This window comes from Aulostomus chinensis, chromosome 19, assembly GCF_037954235.1.
Source record: "Aulostomus chinensis isolate RoL2024-O1b breed Wild chromosome 19, RoL_Achi_v1.0, whole genome shotgun sequence".
NCBI classification, from domain to species: Eukaryota; Metazoa; Chordata; class Actinopteri; order Syngnathiformes; family Aulostomidae; genus Aulostomus; species Aulostomus chinensis.
In genome coordinates, this window is record NC_141338.1 from 11,156,281 (window position 1) to 11,174,318 (window position 18,038).

The 18,038-nt window shown below is 42.5% G+C and overlaps 1 protein-coding gene across 4 annotated transcripts; it reads left to right on the forward strand.

The window, feature by feature from the left end:
• The first annotated feature begins 2,246 nt into the window (after nucleotides 1-2,246).
• coro1cb (coronin, actin binding protein, 1Cb) lies at nucleotides 2,247-17,244 on the forward strand. 4 transcript variants are annotated; one of them, XM_086186959.1, is made up of 12 exons: nucleotides 2,247-2,280; nucleotides 3,796-4,692; nucleotides 10,575-10,774; nucleotides 11,868-11,990; nucleotides 12,627-12,756; nucleotides 13,081-13,262; nucleotides 13,395-13,514; nucleotides 14,518-14,622; nucleotides 14,708-14,853; nucleotides 15,449-15,506; nucleotides 15,602-15,844; nucleotides 16,267-17,244. In XM_086186959.1, exons 1-12 carry the CDS (start codon nucleotides 2,247-2,249, stop codon nucleotides 16,384-16,386), a joined length of 2,358 nt encoding a protein of 785 aa, XP_086043085.1. In that variant the 3' UTR covers nucleotides 16,387-17,244. The 4 variants fall into 4 exon arrangements, with proteins under 4 accessions (XP_086043085.1, XP_086043086.1, XP_086043087.1 ...); XM_086186960.1 differs by lacking the exons at nucleotides 2,247-2,280; nucleotides 3,796-4,692 and adding an exon at nucleotides 6,256-6,590 and having other exon boundaries at nucleotides 16,267-17,238; XM_086186961.1 differs by lacking the exons at nucleotides 2,247-2,280; nucleotides 3,796-4,692 and adding an exon at nucleotides 6,271-6,338 and having other exon boundaries at nucleotides 16,267-17,239.
• The last annotated feature ends 794 nt before the right edge of the window (nucleotides 17,245-18,038 follow it).

Here is an 18,038-nt window from a genome sequence, read left to right on the forward strand (position 1 = left end):
ACTTTCTACTAAGGGAGGGCACCTTCGTGTAACACCGCAAATATTAAGCGAAATTGTATTTTGAGAAAAATCCCAAAATTCCAAAATACAGCCATGATTACATGATTTTTCTCTGTCGGCCTTTCGGCTCTCACATGCTCTGAATGAGCAGGGAGTGGAACTCTCTTATTCAATTAGTCAAATGAAGTCCTGACATCATGGGGCAGGTGACGGCTGAAGAAGATCTCCCAGAGAGATTAAAGTCCTGCAGGACGAGAGTTTTAAGCATCAGCCTCTGTAAGTACCTACTTTAATACTCTGCAGCATTTAATATTTAATGTTACTATACTGTGTATTAGATGAGCATTGATTGTCCTGGTAAATTGTTTGATAACGGGCCAGAGGGAGAACTTGAATCTTCAAAGTTGTAGGCAAACTTTCTATCTTCATTCAATGTGTTTAAAAAGTCTCTAAGTTTGTATTTTATGTGGTGTTACTGTATACCCAAGAGAGCCATGATGTAAATCCACGATGTTGCCGTAAAGTGACAGCACATTTATTGTTTTTATTGCCGCAAAAGACATTTTACAGTCACAACATTGCATCGGGGCATCCTGTCGTGTTGTGACTATCTGAATTGACGCTAAGCTACATGTCATGCACTAAATACTCAGCAGGACTAGCAGGGTTGTCTTTATTGAGGAAAAACAAAGCCCATACTAAGACCTGACTGAATAGATTGTAGTCACAAGTCTCCTATAAAATTGCCAGCTGTTAGACAAGAGAGAATTGGAAAAAAAAAAAGTGTGTGTGTGTGTGGGGGGGGGGGGGGGGGGGGTTACAAGCCAATGTCACAGATACTTCTCACAGCTGTTCTTATAAATATGTAGATCCCAAAATAACACTTCGGATTCACTAAGTGCGCACATCTGTGGAGTTATCAGATTGTTGCGCACCCAAAAGGTGACGACTGGACATAAACTTAAGGAAGGTAATCAAGTCAGGGTATGAACAAAATGGATGGAAGAGCTTCAAAATCAGCTCTAAATAACTTAAACGTCTTGGTATTGAATCAAATATTATCCTTTAACTCCAGTCATGTGAATGCATGAAGCCGAGAACATCATTTATAGACAAACCGCAGCAGAGCTTCAAAGGGAATAGTTGCATTTACATGCTGTGAACAAGCACGTTGGCTAAATAGACAAGCTCGAACAAAATGAAGTGTCACTCAACGCCTCTCTGGTTTGAAATAGCTAAGCGCATGATTGCAGATACGGTGTGAAGAGGTTCACGCACCTCTCTTCAATCACCTTTCAGCCGATGAAAGCTAAGGAGAATGTTTGAAGCTGCAGTTTCTGCTACTTCATCAAGACTAATAACCTTTTCCTGCAATACATAACTGATATAGAAATACCAGTGCTCATTTACTTTCTTCGTAACCTAAAAATACTCACATTTACATGCCATTTTAATGCCTGTTGAGCTGGTTCCCTTTGTAATAATCTCTCCTCCGCTATCCATCATGTCCATGGTTAAACTCTGCTCTCATCAAACGCCAGATAAACTATTCAGTTCAGATGTCACTGCACTTGTGACTCGGACCACATATTCCAGGTGACCTTTCTATGGACCCCGTAACCAAAACAGTCATAAACATTCAGGTAGTTTTGAGGGCCGACACACACACACACACACACACACACACACTCATACAAACTTACATACACAGGACAAACGCGCCTTGTCTCCAAACCAGTAATTGACAGTGCATGATGTCTCACACTGTGCTAGCTCTGAAGGGACATGCTCACAGAGGGACTTCTTATGACTTTATAGTCAAGGATACTTGATACCCTGCAGTTAAAGAGAACATCAAAATAATGCCTAATCATTTATATTGCAGAATTTATGAGATCACATTTTATCTGGGCGTTTCATTTGACCTTGTCTACCAGCGGCTGACCTCTTATCTCACGTGTCTTGTTTCCTTTATGGCCTTCTGACTCACTGGCAGCAGTCAAGCCAACTTTAATTATAGCTACCCCAACATTCCTTCCCGACAGAATAGGGAGAAATAGATAGAGAGGCTTTCGGAGGGCAAGTGTGAGGGGTATAGACGAATACACAAAAATAAAGACAATTCAAGATGCCTGTTGTGTGATTTTGTTTCACTGAGATTTTGAGGACAGCTATCATTGCGCCATTCTGACTTTGATGTTTGTTTATTCTCTCTCTTTTTCTCAAGGTAAGAAAGAACGACGACCATGGGTCAGAAGCTGGAGAAGCCGCCAGAAAAGAGCAAAGAGTCTCTTGATCATTCAGATCAGTCTGGGCAAACCGGAAAAACTCAGCAGTTGAACGCAGCGGTACAAGATGAGGCTCAAGATAAGGAAGATGGTGGTTTTGCGTCCCTTCAGAGAACCAGTGGGATTATCAGTGTCTCTGGCCTGGTCACTGGGCAGGCAGGGGAGCAGACAGTCATCCCAGCTCATACAGACCCCCAAATTGGGCAGCCAATCAGGCATGGAGGTCGAGAGGATCAACCTTTGAACACCAGGGCAGCGTGGGTGGGTGGAGACAGGGTGAGTCGAACTGCAGGGGAGTCAAAAACTGTACGGAGCCCTGAGGACACCAGACAAAACTTGGAGCGCAACAAAAAAAGAAGCTCTAAGAAAAAGGCTGTGGCCTATATTGGGACTACAGCTATGGAGGAGGATGGAAATAAATCAGACATGGTATACCCTGAAACTCAAATCAGACGTCTCACAGCCTCATGCGATCATTCTAATGAGGAAGACTTTGTAGTGCTTGACAGGGATGAGACTTGGGGGTCATCTAATGGAGGTAATAATAGGACTTTTGGCAACCGGATACAAACAGTGGATCCCCAACCATCTTTTAAAAATAGAGGCGAAGAAGACAATAACGTCGCTCAACCTTCCAGGAGCACACTTACAGAAAGGAGTAACAACAGGACAACTAGAAGAAAGTCGGACACGCTTTCAGACACAACTATGGACGCACATGCACCCACAGCTGGTTTTAAGAGGGGTCAACCGTTGGCTGACGTGACAGGCAGCAGGTGTCGGCTGCAAGGAGGCAGTCATGTTGAAGCAGCCCACACTGAAACAACTGGCAGTGGAAGAGCGAAGAGGGAGGACAACATGAATGACCGCAGCAAAGGGTCCACGCACATGAATGAAAAGCACAAAAAGTCTGTTAAGAGCAGTGGTGACTCGGAAAAGACAACTGCTGAACCTGACCACTCAACTACACGGGAGGAGTGCAGTGAAGAGCGAAAGATCAGGAGAGACCGGGAGCAGTGGTCGGACACAGCTTCTTTGACTGAAACTAAAAATCAAGGTATTGAAAATTCAGGGGGTTTTGCACAAAAAATGGAGGTAGATTATTGTCATGAGAGTAGGTCAGCTAGCGCAGTCTCTAAGAGGGCTGAAGCAGTTGCTCCTGGTTCTGGTACAGCAGAAAACACTGGTCAAGTTCTCTGTGGAGAAGCCAAATCACACCCATCCAAACTGATACAAGACCCAGACGACCCTTCATTTTTATTGGAACGATACGATTCGACCTCTTCTCCTACCTTGCTGGAACTGGATGAGAAGGTACAGTCTGCTTGCTCAAAGAGGGAGAGCGAACTTGTTTGCTTCACTGCTATAACCACTCCTCCACCTTTAACACATGTGTGGCCTAACAAAGACACATCAAGAACAGATGAACTCAGCATGGCCAATTCACAGACAGCACCAGATGCCGTGTTTAAACCAAGTGTTCCTCCAGAGGAGTCTGTGCCAAAAGAAAGGCCAAAAGTCAAAGGTCCACCTCCACCAGTTCCAAAGAAACCTAAGAATCCATTTATAAAAGTCAAAACTGCTCAATTGCTGTCGACTGATGTGCAAAGAAGAGGCAAAGATCATCTGCGTTCTGAGGAGAGGGCCAGGAGGAGACACACAATTGGGTTTAGTAAAAACTTTCCATCAATCATTGCATCTAATCAGGATATGTGCTCACTTTGGGATGAAAGGGGCACCTACATCGCTCCATCCAACGTACGTCCATTGTCGGTCGACCTCAGCCCTCAGGAGCATCTCTCACTCAGACAAATGGACGAAAAGTACGGAGATATGATTGACTTTGACTACTGTGTCCGTATAGCAAAACTGTCTCCAGATGAGGACCCAAAAAACTTGGATATGTTGCAGAGGCAAGTGTTCCTGGAGAGGCGATCCAGATATAAAAGATCCCCTCCTCCTGTAGCGAAAAAGCCCCAAAATCTTTTTGCCTCCACAGAAACACTCCACAAATCTGACGTCACATCGGACAATGAAATCCAAAGACCAAAACCTACTTTGTCAAAAAAAGAAATGGATCTTGATCTCTCATCTGAAGGAGGCAACACAGAGGTGATTAGGGACAACCAATACAGTGACCGCAGAGAGGTACCTGGTCATACCAGAGACAGAGATGCAGGAAGCGCCAATGAGGTGGGTTCCTTCAAGCCAGTGTCTGAACTCATCAAGGAAACAAACCAGCTGCAGAGGCGTCATAGCATGGGAAGATATGAGGGGGTTAAAGCTCAGGTCCGGATGTCAGAGCAGAGCCCAAGTGTCAAAGTGTCCCAAATGAAGAACACCTTTGATGTCCCAAAGAAAACCAGAGAGAGACCACAAGAGCACCAACCATCTCCGAAGAAAGGTATGTAGGGTTGCCGGTCAGTGCTTGAACACACTTCCCTCTAAGTGCTCACTCACTGATAAGCCCTCCTGTGTTGGGATGAGAGGGCTACTTTCCAAACTTCACATGAAATTATTGTGTGAAACTAACTTTTGTCGGTGTATGAAACACATGAAACAACTAATCTGACAAAAGGAAAATAACCAAGGATTTTGTCATATAATGTAAAACTCCTCTTGCGTGAGATACATTGTTTCAGTCACATTTAAAAAAAATAAGGGTCCGTTAGTAATGGTTAATGAATGCTTGGTTGACCTTTAGTTAATAGTTATCTAATGTATCTATTACTTAATATGCATAAGTAATGATAAGTCAGCAATCTCATATATAACCAAGCACGAACTAACCATTAATAATGTACCCTGACTGTGAATTGTGAATTGCACTTTTTCAACACAAAAACGTCAGTTAATATCGCCAGAATAGCAAAACTCCTCAATAAAATATCTGCATTCATATTTATTCAAAAGTGCTTCAGAAATGATGCCTCTGTCACTCACAAGGACAACTCTCAGTGTGGATTTCAGGGTTTCACATCGCCTTTGCAGTTCTAAGTTTGACAGCTGACAGAGACTGGTTGAATGCACCAAAATGACCTCTAAAAGCGTGCATTTTAACCAACCCTGATTAACATTTTGATTATATATATATATATATATATATATATATATATATATATAAGTTATTTAGAGCATTTCATCCCTGCCACCCATTCAATCTGTCCAATGTTGAACCCTGAGTTTAACCCTGGCCCTGGTCTCCTCAGGTGTGTTCACTTCCCTGCAGGTGAACCATGCAGCTCAGGGTCAAACTGAGACTCAGTGGTGTAAACGTGGGTTCATTGTTAAATCCCAGTCAAATCTTGGAAGCGGTCAGAGGTGTATATCTCATTCACACTGCAACTTGTAGCAATAACAGATCAGAAATGATCAAATAAATCCTTATTGTCTTCTCAAACCAGACAACTTTAGATCATAAGATGTACCAATTATTTCCTCGCAACTCGCATGACTGTTGGTGATATTTCACCTCCAGAGATCTCAGTGCTGGACAAAATGTAATTAAATCAAATGGAATCTGTAAATTTGAATAATATTTGTTTGGGCAGTCACAACTTAAGATCTATTTCAATGAGTTTTACAGAGCTTTTAATGGTGTCAAACATCAATTATGGATCGTTTATTGTACACTTTCCCACATTTTGTTCTGGTGACTAACTTCACATGCAAGTCTTTAAATCTATAATGACAAAATTATGAATGAAACAGCAAATAGAGTAACAGCTGATCCCCCTGATGGACAATATAAGTGTTCAGATGTGTTGTTTTGGGACAAGGGGGGGGGGGGGTTCTTCTGGATGTGAAATACACATGACGAGCAAAACCGAGCAGAATGCATAGATAGGGGTCCATTATAAAACACACGAGGAGGAGCAGGGGGGGCGGGGGGTGTTGAGGGGGGGGGGGCAGTTTCCTGCAGTCCCTTCCCCATTCACAGCCTGGAGAGTGAAAATCTGACTATTTCTTTGCGCATGTGCCGTGCGGATCGTCAACGTATCCTATTGAATGCAATAACGATGAGAATAGGCGATCGCTAGTCTCCCGCAGGTGAGGAGGAGCGCACTGGGGATGCTTTATTCGCCAACTGGCATCCTTAAACATCACAAAACGTAAACCTCTGTCTCCGGGACATACGTTTGCAGTCAGGAAGAGGACATAGGCTGAGCTTCTTCTCTTTTTTTTTGTGGAGACAAGGATACTAGAGCAACGTCCTGCAGGATAAGGGCGCGCCTAAACTACCAGATTCATGTGTTGTGATTGATTGCCCCCGTGCTTACGAAAATCGCATAGATTTAGAAGGTAAGAAAGCCAGAAAAGTCTGTTTGCATTGTGCGGGTTTTTTTTGTAATTGTTTCTTTTTATTTTTTGGAATGTGGCGTGTCGGTTGTAGCTGTGCAGCATCCATTTGGCTGGCTGGATGATCTTTGAGAATGGGAGCAGCCTAAAAGCCTGGGTGGAAATATCTGCACTTGCGTCAGCTGGCGGCGGTGCGCTGCAGCTATCCGTTAGCATTTCGGCTAAGTGCTAACATGGTGCTAGCTCACCAGCGGTGCGAGCACTGGCGGGACCGGTGGAGAAAATGTTACAAAACACCAATCCCACGATTGAGCGGGATGCTATGTTTTGTGATAACACATGTCAACTATGACTGCATGTGTCATATATTACAGAAAATGATATAAACTCTCCTCTGGTTGCCCCCTTCAACGCGGAGCATCGTCTGTGTGAGTAAGCCGCTTTGAGATGGGAGCAGCCCCGGAACAGCTGCCGGAGCAGTGCGGCGGAACATGGATGCTATTAGCATCCTCAAAATTAGGCTTCAACAAATTATCATACTTACTTCTTGTACCCTTTTTTTAAAACATTGCACTAACGTGGGCTTTCATGCGTTTTCGGGTGTTCGTCACATCTGGGGCGTTCTCACCAAAATACCAGTCTGCATATCGATCCACCCCTTCGTAGGTTAGCAAGCAGCTAAGTTATCCCACAAATATAATGACTCGAAATGACTTGGTAAGACTCTAAAATCACCGCCAAGTCGCGTCGTTGTGATTGAAATAAAGCTGTTTCGTTCAAGGGGTGAGGTGAGGGGGGGGGGGGGGGCAAGGAGGAGATACGCCGGGCTTTGTAGTGGTTAACGCCAGCTAACGTTAGCCAGCAACCATTGTTTAGCACAGCTTCTACCCCCACGGATGAGGATCAGTTTGTATACTTTGTCGTCTCAACACGCTGGCATCACGATGAGCTGAGGCTGGAGTGCACAGATGGGGAGGGATGCTGTTGTCCAGGCAGGATGTGAAGAGGCCTGATTCAGTTTGCAAACATTCGTACACGTCGGTATTACTTCAGGGGCCGTGATGATGCTCAGACGTGCTCCCGGTGATACGATAAGAGAGCAGGGTTGAACGGAGGCTGGTGCAATTTTTGAAGAAGTGCTGGAGAATAGAGCGGCAGTATTGGCTGAGGGGAACATGCTGTCCTGTAAACTGTACACCATTGCTGGCTAATGCATCTGGCTCCTTGAGAGCTGATCTCAGCCTGAGCTAGAGCGATAGATAAATAGATTTAGAAAAAAATCGAACTGCAATTGCTTTGACTAATACTGCAATGAAAACATTCACTATTTTTTAAAAGGAATCATGTTTTTTTTTTTTACTTAAAAAACATGATAATGTGACTTGTGGGAGTCTGTAACAAATAATGACGTTTTTTTAAAGTATTTATGATACACATTGCAGGTTGGGGCATCTCTGCAGCGCTACATGTTTAATTTAATCGCACAGACTTGCACCTCCTGCAAATTGAGTATTACACTCAGCAGACATATGGGGATTTTGATTAAAATTTGGATCTATATCTATTGTTCATCCTTTATATCGTGGCAACAGTTGATATATAGAGAGAGAGAGGGAGAGAGTTGTTCTTTCTGCTCATCAGATTCTACAGACTTAAGAAAACATCACCGTTTGACACCTGCACAAAAAAAAATCACACCGTTCTCACTTTGATGGGTTTTACAGTGAAAACAAGAATAGCGATGTAAAGATGTACATTTACAATGATATCATAACTTGTTATGGCAATATCAGTCAAAAGAATTGAAAACAGATAGTTTTTCAAAATTTGCACACAATATTCACACTTAAAAAGGAACAAGATCGTTAAGAACAGCTCAGCGAATGATCAACATGCCTACGCGTGTGGTACCTTGACCAGAGCGCCAAGTTGCTGGCTTTCAACAACTACCTTCTAGTATACATGTTCTTGTACTACTTAGCTTGCCGTCTTAGGTCAGTGACTTAAAGATTATTTGCTTCATTATCTCCAATCAAACAATTATACAGTTTTTAACAACTAATAACTTTCCAGGTGCAGTTTTTGCATGTTAAGCAAAAGTATAATCATTCGGGGGAATAAAACACTTCAAGCACGGATGGACTAGTAGAAATATTCCAAAATAATGATTGTAATTATCAAAACTCTCAATTAATACATTTGTATTTTATTGTAAAGTCTCTTCAGTCATGTTAGGTCTCTGTTTTTTAAGTTTATATGTCTCCTCAGGCAAATTCAAGGTGAGCGGATGAATTATATCGCGTAATTGACGTAGTTAAAAAGTATTTATATCTGATGGTAAAGATGCGAGTGAACCCTCTCATCATGTGCTAATGTCAAATACTGCATGCTCCAGTGTTGCAAAGGAGTATAGAAATGTGATAGTTGAGGTACTTTTTTCTTCTCCTTTTCCAAGTATGTGACAGAACATAAAGAAGTATGCATTTTGTTGAGATGACAGAATGACAGAGCAGCGGATCACGAGAGAACTGGAACTGCTCGGTACACCGCTTCAGACTGGCAGCTTAATTGCCGCCCTGAGGTGCTATATTTTCCAGATAATTACACAGCAAAGATGATGAAAACCTGTCTCAGGAATCCAAGACAGAGTTTCTGTTTAATTACGGTAGACCTTACTTGAACCAGTGGCGTTGTCAGAGAACTCCCATTGTTCCCAACTCTGTCTGTCAGGATGCCAACAAGTAGAACAAGTGACTCGATGAATGAGTGGAGGTGGAGGGGAACACGCACAAGGATGCGCTGACTAACATAAAAGGATCGTTAGATTTTAGTTACAAATTCTAATTATTTACAGGCTTTTGGAGCAGCAGCAAGGCACCTGAAGCTCGCTCGCTAAGATGATGTTTCAAAATAAAACGGAAGGAATTACCTCTCTGGTTGGGCCAGAGTTTGTTTGTTGGATGGTATTTAAAAATATCTACCTAGAAATGACGAGCTGCCATTCTGATCGCTATCCAGACCCGACCAGCCTCTCCTGAACAGGATGGTCGGGAAACTACGGTACACTCAGAGACAGAGGGAAATCCTAGAAGTTTTGGTGTAATCTCGCAGACCAAGATGCAGGCGAAAGCAAAGCTGAGGTAGAGAGTACTCAGACCTCTAGTAGGGTGACCTCAGCCAAGCCCAATCTAAAAGAACTGATGTACTTTTCTTTTTTTTAAGGATTTTCCCCCAAATTTAATGGGTTTCCTTGCTCCACGCTACGCCGGCTCCAAAAACAGGACCTCCTCAGGGGAGGCCAATTCTATGCCGAGGCAAAATGACATCATCAGATTGGGATCCAGTTTTGTTTCAGTTCCAAAATCTGATCGCTTGTTCCTCAACTTAAGGTCTATCTTCCCGCCAAATTCCATCAAAATATGTCTGCAACTTTTGAGTTACACTGGTAAAAGACAAACCAACCGAAACTGAACCTCCCTCGGTATTTGCTCTTGAAACAGTCTCTTTTTCCTGATAATTCAACAATGCTGCCACCGTATGATTTTTGACATGTAACTTTCATTTTGGACCAAATGGCAATTTTACATTATGTATTTGTTGTCATACTTCATGTTGAAACGGCAGAATGTTGATTGACAGGCGGTTCTTCCTTCCTGCTGATTGGCCACCCTCACAGAACTTGAGCACTCTCTCTCTCTCTCACACACACACACACACACACACACACACTGTGCCTGGAAAATGTCTCAGATATAAAGGTGGTAAACAGATGGAGATAGAATCTGTCTCGCTGATGTCCGCCAGTAGATTGCGCTGATTCATTTCGTTTGCATGGACAGGAACGAACTCAGTGATGGTAAATCAAACTCAATGCGAGCTTTCTTCAGAATGGTGACTGAGAGATGCTCACTTCACCGCCTCCAGCTGTACTTATCCCTTTATTTTACGCACGTGAATTCAATCAGGACACTTTTATTTTCTCTGCAGATATGTTGCGGCGAGTTGTGCGACAGAGCAAGTTCCGTCATGTCTTCGGTCAGGCCGTGAGGAACGACCAGTGCTACGATGACATCCGTGTGTCCAGGGTCACATGGGACAGCTCCTTCTGTGCCGTCAACCCCAAGTTTGTTGCCATCATCATAGAGGCCAGCGGAGGCGGCGCCTTTCTGGTCCTGCCACTACAAAAGGTGAGTGTTCACATCCGTGATCTGTACATCAAGACTGGAATTATTTCAGTATTACGAGGTTATTGAAGGTGGTAATAGAAATTAAAATACCACAGATAATCGATGTTTCAATCTGCCTGGTAGTAAAAACATCAGATGTGTGTCACACTGCATCACTGAACTCATGATACTCACGGCGGGGGGGGGGGGCATTATTTTAGGCCACTGGGTTAATTAATTTGTATTCACCGTATCATGTTCTGCCTGGAGGAGTAGCTCTGATAACCGTGACACACTCAAGTTAAAATCGCTGATATCGCAGCGACTGCAGGCTCACGCCACTAAATCGCTGCCTCCCGTGTCATTACCTGCAACTCAAGTGTGCTTATAAAACAGCACGAGCTCATTATACCCAACCCCTGACTGAAACCATCTCCGGTGGTTGTTAGCGTGTTAGCTGACTGCTAATTTACATGGAAATACTTTTTTTTTTTTTTTTGCCTGTAAAAGGCTTTTGGTTGCTTGTAAATAAGTGTTTCCTGTTAGATATTTGTTCTGAATGCAGTAGGGATGAACCGATATCCCGGCTATGTGTCAATATCGGCAGATACTCACCCGTGAGGTGACCTATCAGCAAATAAGATGACATTCAGACACAGCTGCATTTTGCTGTGAAAACTAGATACGCATGGTAATATAAGCACACCATCAGTTTCAGCAAGTATTGATCATTTTTTTAAAATAATATCAGTCTGATATCCAGTATTTCCTGGTCTGGTCATTGTCTGTTGTTCATCAGGAAAACAACATGAACAAACAAAAAGGAAAACTGAACAAAAAATATCAGTTTCTGACACTTTTTTGTTTTAAATTCATGTATTACTTATTTGTATTGCTTCTCCATTATTTGACAGGTTTACAGATAAATCCAAACTCATAGAGAGGATGGAAGAATTGAAGTTGTCCGCCAGCATCGGCTGTCGGCCAAATGATTAGTTTAAACATCCGTGTTGATATCGGCACAGAATTTCCCAAAGGGCTCATTCCTTTAGGCTGGGGAGAGAATAAAGTCTGTGAATAATTTGTAACTCAGTTGTGTTCTTGTGTCCCGCAGACGGGCCGTATAGACAAGGTCTACCCTTCAGTGTGTGGTCACACGGGCCCGGTGCTGGACATCGACTGGTGTCCTCATAATGACCTCGTTATCGCTAGCGGCTCAGAGGACTGCACGGTCATGGTAAGGACAGCTCGTGTCCGAAGGATCACAAGACCTATGAGTCGCTAATCACATGCATGTAACTGACATTAGCGTCTTGAGGTACTTTTTGAAGTAAATCCTGGAAATGATGTGCTGTGATAAGGAACGATCATACTAAATGAGCTTTCATCAGACCATGTTACTCTCCTCTCTAGATACTGATAATATTTTTTGGTTGCTAATCAGTCTCGCCATGAATATGATCTTTTAAATGTTTATTTCCAAATAATGTGAAATATGCTGATGTTGAGCAGTCACACGACTGCAGACATTTTAAATAATGGAATCTAAGGAGGGGCAAAATAAAGTGATATACAATGAGATGTATTCTAGTTATGTTTTCAAGTTTTTGATGTCACACGTCTGTCATATTCAGTATATATTTGTGACTTTTTCATCCTTTCAAGTGTCTTTTTCCACGTGTTAGTTTGGTGTGTTTCCTTCATTTACTGTATCATACAGTATACATCTTTTCTAGAATATTTTTGAAAAATTCAGTTATTTGTTTAATTATCTGTAGCAACACACAGCTTTAACGTACGCAAATTACTGAGGTCTGCTCTCATAAAAACCACGATGTCTGTGTTACTTATCTAACGTGTTTTTCTGTTTCAGGTTTGGCAGATCCCTGAGAACGGTCTGGAGAATCCTCTTTCAGAGCCAGTGGTCGTGTTAGAGGGCCACTCTAAGAGGGTCGGCATCGTCTCTTGGCATCCCACCGCTCGCAACGTTCTCCTCAGTGCAGGTCAGCACTTAAATATAGGAATAGTCCCTTTGACGGTGAATATGTGCACGAGTGAGCGTGCAGAACACCAGAGCCCTGGTTCTGGCTCAATGAAATGGAACGCAGCTATCATTCAGGTTATTAATCCCAACTTTTCCTGCTTTGACGTGTCAAAATATCAACATCGTCTGTTTAGCCGTTTGTTCTCTGTGCACAGCTGAGCTCTAAATTCGACCAGTTACCTCACAGATCACCTTTGCGCATGTTGCTTTTGTGTGAGCTCAAAATAAACTTGGACACCGAGGTGTGTGTGCAGTCACGCTGTGTTTTATGTGTCCATTTTAGGGTGTGACAACCAGATCGTCATCTGGAATGTGGGCACAGGAGAGGCCATGATCAACCTGGAGGACATGCATCCTGATGTTATCTTTAGCGTCAGCTGGAGCCGCAATGGTAGCCTCCTCTGCACCGCCTGCAAGGACAAGAAGGTCCGCGTCATCGACCCCCGTAAAAAAAAGATCGTTGCGGTGAGTTAAAGCGCCGAGGGGCTTTGGGGCTCTGGATCGGTGACATTTCCCTGAATCGCCCTCCTCCTCCTTGTTGTCACACAGAGCCTGCTAGCATGGCTGCCCAATTCACAAGTATGTTTCTGTTTTTAGGAGAAGGACAAAGCCCACGAGGGAGCCCGACCAATGAGAGCAATCTTTTTAGCAGACGGAAACATTTTCACCACTGGATTCAGCCGCATGAGCGAGCGCCAGCTAGCCCTGTGGAAAACTGTATGTCACTGTAGGGAATATCATCCAATCCTTCACATGCTGATTCATCACTAATACACTCAGTGTGACACGTTGAGCTTGAAGTCATGTTGAAGCCCGCTTTTGCCTATGATGTTAGTCAAAATATTAACCTCATCTGTTCCCACACACTGTTTAGATATGAATGTTCTTTTTCAACAACTAATATACCCCACAGTGAAGTACAGCACAGAGTACTTCACACCAACCGAACAAGTCAGATAAATGTAGCTCAATAATCAAACTGGCATCCTTTTCATGAATTGACAGGTAACACAACAGTAATTGTACATTAATTATAGTTTGTTAATGCTTAGGTATAAAGAAGAGTGCTGAATGAGCAATAATTAATCATAATTAACCAGTTATTAATGTGTTAGTAAAGAGACGCAAAGTTTTTATCAATGCTTTTATTCTAAAGTTGGGAACATGCTATCACCCCACCCCCCCACCCCCGCCCCAACCAGGTTTGTCCATCTTGGTTTTGAACCTGCAAAGTTAACATGAACACCATTAGTAAATGATTTCTATACTGTTAATTAACTGTTAACTAATGGTTTACTAAGCATTAACTAAGTCATTAATGTATCCTTACTGTAAGTATAACAAATGACCGCATACTCAACACATACACGCACATAAATACCACACTATGTACTAAACTTGACATCATACTTAGAAAGTGATTCCAAAGGTTATTACATGCATTTGTTGCCAAATTGTATTTCTATAACCCCAAATTTCAAATTTAGCTCAGGGGACCCTCAGAGTGAGTGAAAAAAATAACTAAAATCACTTTTAACAGGTAAAAAAATCTCAGAAACCTCGGGGGGGGGGGTCCATATGTCCTACACATATTTTTGCACAGTTGAATTTGAAACTGCACTTCTGTGAGATTGTGTGAGATTCTGTTGGAGATTTGGCCATGCAGTAAACCCAGAAGCAATGAGGACAGTCAGCATGTATCTGAATTTTGTGTCGCCAGGACAACATGGACGATCCGATATGTGTTCAGGAAATGGACACCAGTAATGGAGTCCTCCTCCCCTTCTATGATCCAGACACTAACATAGTCTACCTGTGTGGAAAGGTAGGTAACATCTCTTAATAATCCACTCCCAATAGTTGGTCTCAAGACAACTGATTCACCGTGTCACATGACTCTGTGTCCTCAGGGTGACAGCAGCATTCGATACTTTGAGATCACCGACGAGGCGCCGTTTGTTCACTTCCTCAACACCTTCTCCACCAAGGAGCCTCAGAGGGGAATGGGGTACATGCCCAAGAGAGGCCTGGATGTCAACAAATGTGAAATCGCCAGGTATTGCATCCATCAGCACTTTTACTTTTACCCAGGAAACAAAAACAGTATTAAAGTGTGTTTATCCATGTACACGCACACTCACACACACACTCACACACTGATGTCTCATCAGCTCCACCCTTGCAGAGGAAGTGCAGTGGGGAGTGCAGACACTCGCGCTATGGCGACCATAAATGACAATAAAACTTTCTGCTCCGTCAGTGTGAGTGATATATTTAGTGAACGGCTCTGCTTCAAAGTTTCAAGTAACACTGTCTGGTAGCTGATTGTGACGGGTTTCAGGGTTTGTGGATTTTGTTTTATTGTTGTCATTTATTCCATCGTTTACGCCATGGAAATGATGACATTGTCATTATCCAGAAAACAATTTGAAAGCCTTGCAGTGTGCACATAATCATCAAGCAAACTGTAACACAACATCAACAGATCGACGTCAGCCACTGCAGTGACGAAGTACTTAAGTATGACTGATAAACAGGCGCATACCCAGTAAACTCAGCATGCTGATGATGGGACGCATTCATGAAGGAATAAATAGAGATTCTTTTACTGTTACCACTTCATTTATGTTTTTCGTGTTAACCATTACAAGGTTTTACAAGCTACACGAGAGAAAATGTGAACCAATCATCATGACGGTCCCACGCAAGGTAATTCCCTGTCTATTATTACGTTATTGCTCCAGTCCTGCCACAGAGACTTCAACTTTCAGTGTTTTCTCTCTTCGTCCTCTCCACCTTCCCAGTCGGACCTCTTCCAGGACGACTTGTATCCCGACACAGCCGGCCCCGATCCCGCCCTGGAGGCGGAGGACTGGTTTGCCGGGAAGAACGGCGGGCCCATCCTCATCTCGCTCAAAGATGGCTACGTCTCCACAAAGAATCGGGATCTAAAAGTGGTCAAAACAAACGTCCTGGAGACCAAACCGGCCACAAAAGCAGAGAACATCTCAAACGTCCAGAAGCACGCATCTCCACAGTCCTCAGTAGTGAGTGTTGGGATATTAAAGCACCTGCTCAGTCTCAGTTTAGCACTTTATTGATGTGTTTGCCTGTTAATTTCATTTTTGTGTGATTCATTTTATTCCGCGCCATAGCTTTGTATTTTTGTTTCCTCTGGTTTGTTATAATTTCCACTTGCACTTTTCAAACTTGCACATTTGCTGACACTAGGATTTATTTATTCACAGTAGTTATTGTGGTTGGAACAACTCACAAACGTTATGGATCGGCACATAGTTTGGTATTTGGGTCACAGTTCAGTATGATTTTATCTCAACCAGAGGAAACTTCAGTAAAATCCCAGTTCATGTCAGCCTGCTATGTGCTTTGAAAACAGCGAGGTCAACTCACGAGGGCCCGTTGGGTTCTTCAAAATAAGTTGGTGTTAACTGCCTTTGTTTATCACCAGAAAATGGAAGACAAGCTGGAAGAGGTACTCAGAGAGTTCAAGTCTCTCAGGGATCGTGTCATTCTTCAAGACCGTCGCATTGCCAGATTGGAAGAGCAGGTTGCCAAGGTCGCCATGTAAGACACGCCCCCCCATCCCCAGGACCGTTCATTATTTTGGAGAGAATCGAAACAGCCAAATTATGAAGATTCGGCTTCATTCTGGCTGGGCATCGTCCCCCCAGCGGCGCTCCCAGGCCTACATTCCAAGATGAACTTTCTTTTTCTTCATTAAGCCGCCACCCCCCCCCCCCCCCCATGTCTCACGCTTCACTCTGACACACCAAACAGAAGGAAAAACTCTTGCAGCTCATGTTTTGAGGAAAAGACATTTTTTTTTGTTGAAGGAAAAGTCTTAAGTTTTTGTTTGTTTAAAAAATTGTGGTAAAATGAAGTTTGTATTCACTACTCAAACTGTATGTAGCATCAGTATTTCCTTTTTGTTTTGTTTTTTTATTTTCTTTTTTGTGTGTTGCCAAATATGAATTGTGCTGTTTCATGCACTGCTTTTACTGTTTTATTTTCTCTCCTGTTGAACATTCCAGTCACAACCTGGTAGAATGACGTAGTCAAACTGGATATTTTTTTTTTTGTGTGTGTCAAACAATAGCTCTGGAACTCTACTTTTTTTTTTTTATTATTCCCCCACCAGTTTGCTCATTGATAACCATCAGATTTATGAATGTGGAAGAATTCCTTCTAAAACATTTTTTCCTGTTCCTCTGGGCTTGAAATTTATCGTCGGGTTTATTAAGGGGCGGGCGGGGTGGGGTGCATATCTGGTGTAAATGTTGTGCAAATGTAGTGGTGCCTCTTGTCACTGTTAAGGGTCAAACAAGTCGCCCTCTCCAGTGCGTGTTTGGTGTTGGGACGGGACCACTCACCCAGCTTGTGTTTCACTGAACCGCTGACAAACAGTTCTGTGCACATAATAAAGATTTTACACACAAAAACCTCCCTTTTCTTTCATTTTGTCCTGATATTTATACAACTCAGATATATCTTACGCCCTGTGTCACCGTATATTTGCTCACTTCTACAATCAGATACAGATTTAAAACCTCAATGTGAACTTTTAAGGGAGTATAAAACTCTCCTGTCTCCACATGGGGGCCTTTGTCAGTCAAGCCACTTTTTTTTTTTTTTTTTTTATTCCAAGGGAAAAAATAGTTCGCTCACCACTGTTTGACAGCTGTAACCGCTACTTACTTTGCAAACTGATCTTTTACACACTATTAAAAAATATAAATATATATTTCTATTTTAGAAAATAAAACTCTTCAAATAATACTTTAACCATGCGTTGCTGATGATAATCCTGTATTTGCACTGAAATAATAATAACATTAATGTCGGCCTTTCATGGAACATTTTAGCATTAGTGGCATTTAAAGGATCTTAATGTTTCCTCCAGTTCTACGCGACTCTGGATTATTCAGGATTATAATGATGGGCAGTTTGAATCAGCGAATTAAAACACAAATCTAATTTCTTTGTTGAGTAATCCACCAAATGTCTCTCCAATTAATTCTTAAGACATTGAGAAGATTTTTCTAGAATTTATTTGAAAAGGCCAGAGACCAAAACTCAGTATACCATCAAAGATGACAAAGACAGAAACAATTTCTCTTCTGAACTGTTGCTGGTTTATTTTGTGTCCCCTGATAGTTTCAGGTGAAACTCAAGCTGCCAACTAAACCTCAAGCACATCTCATTTCGCTGTTACTGTGAGTG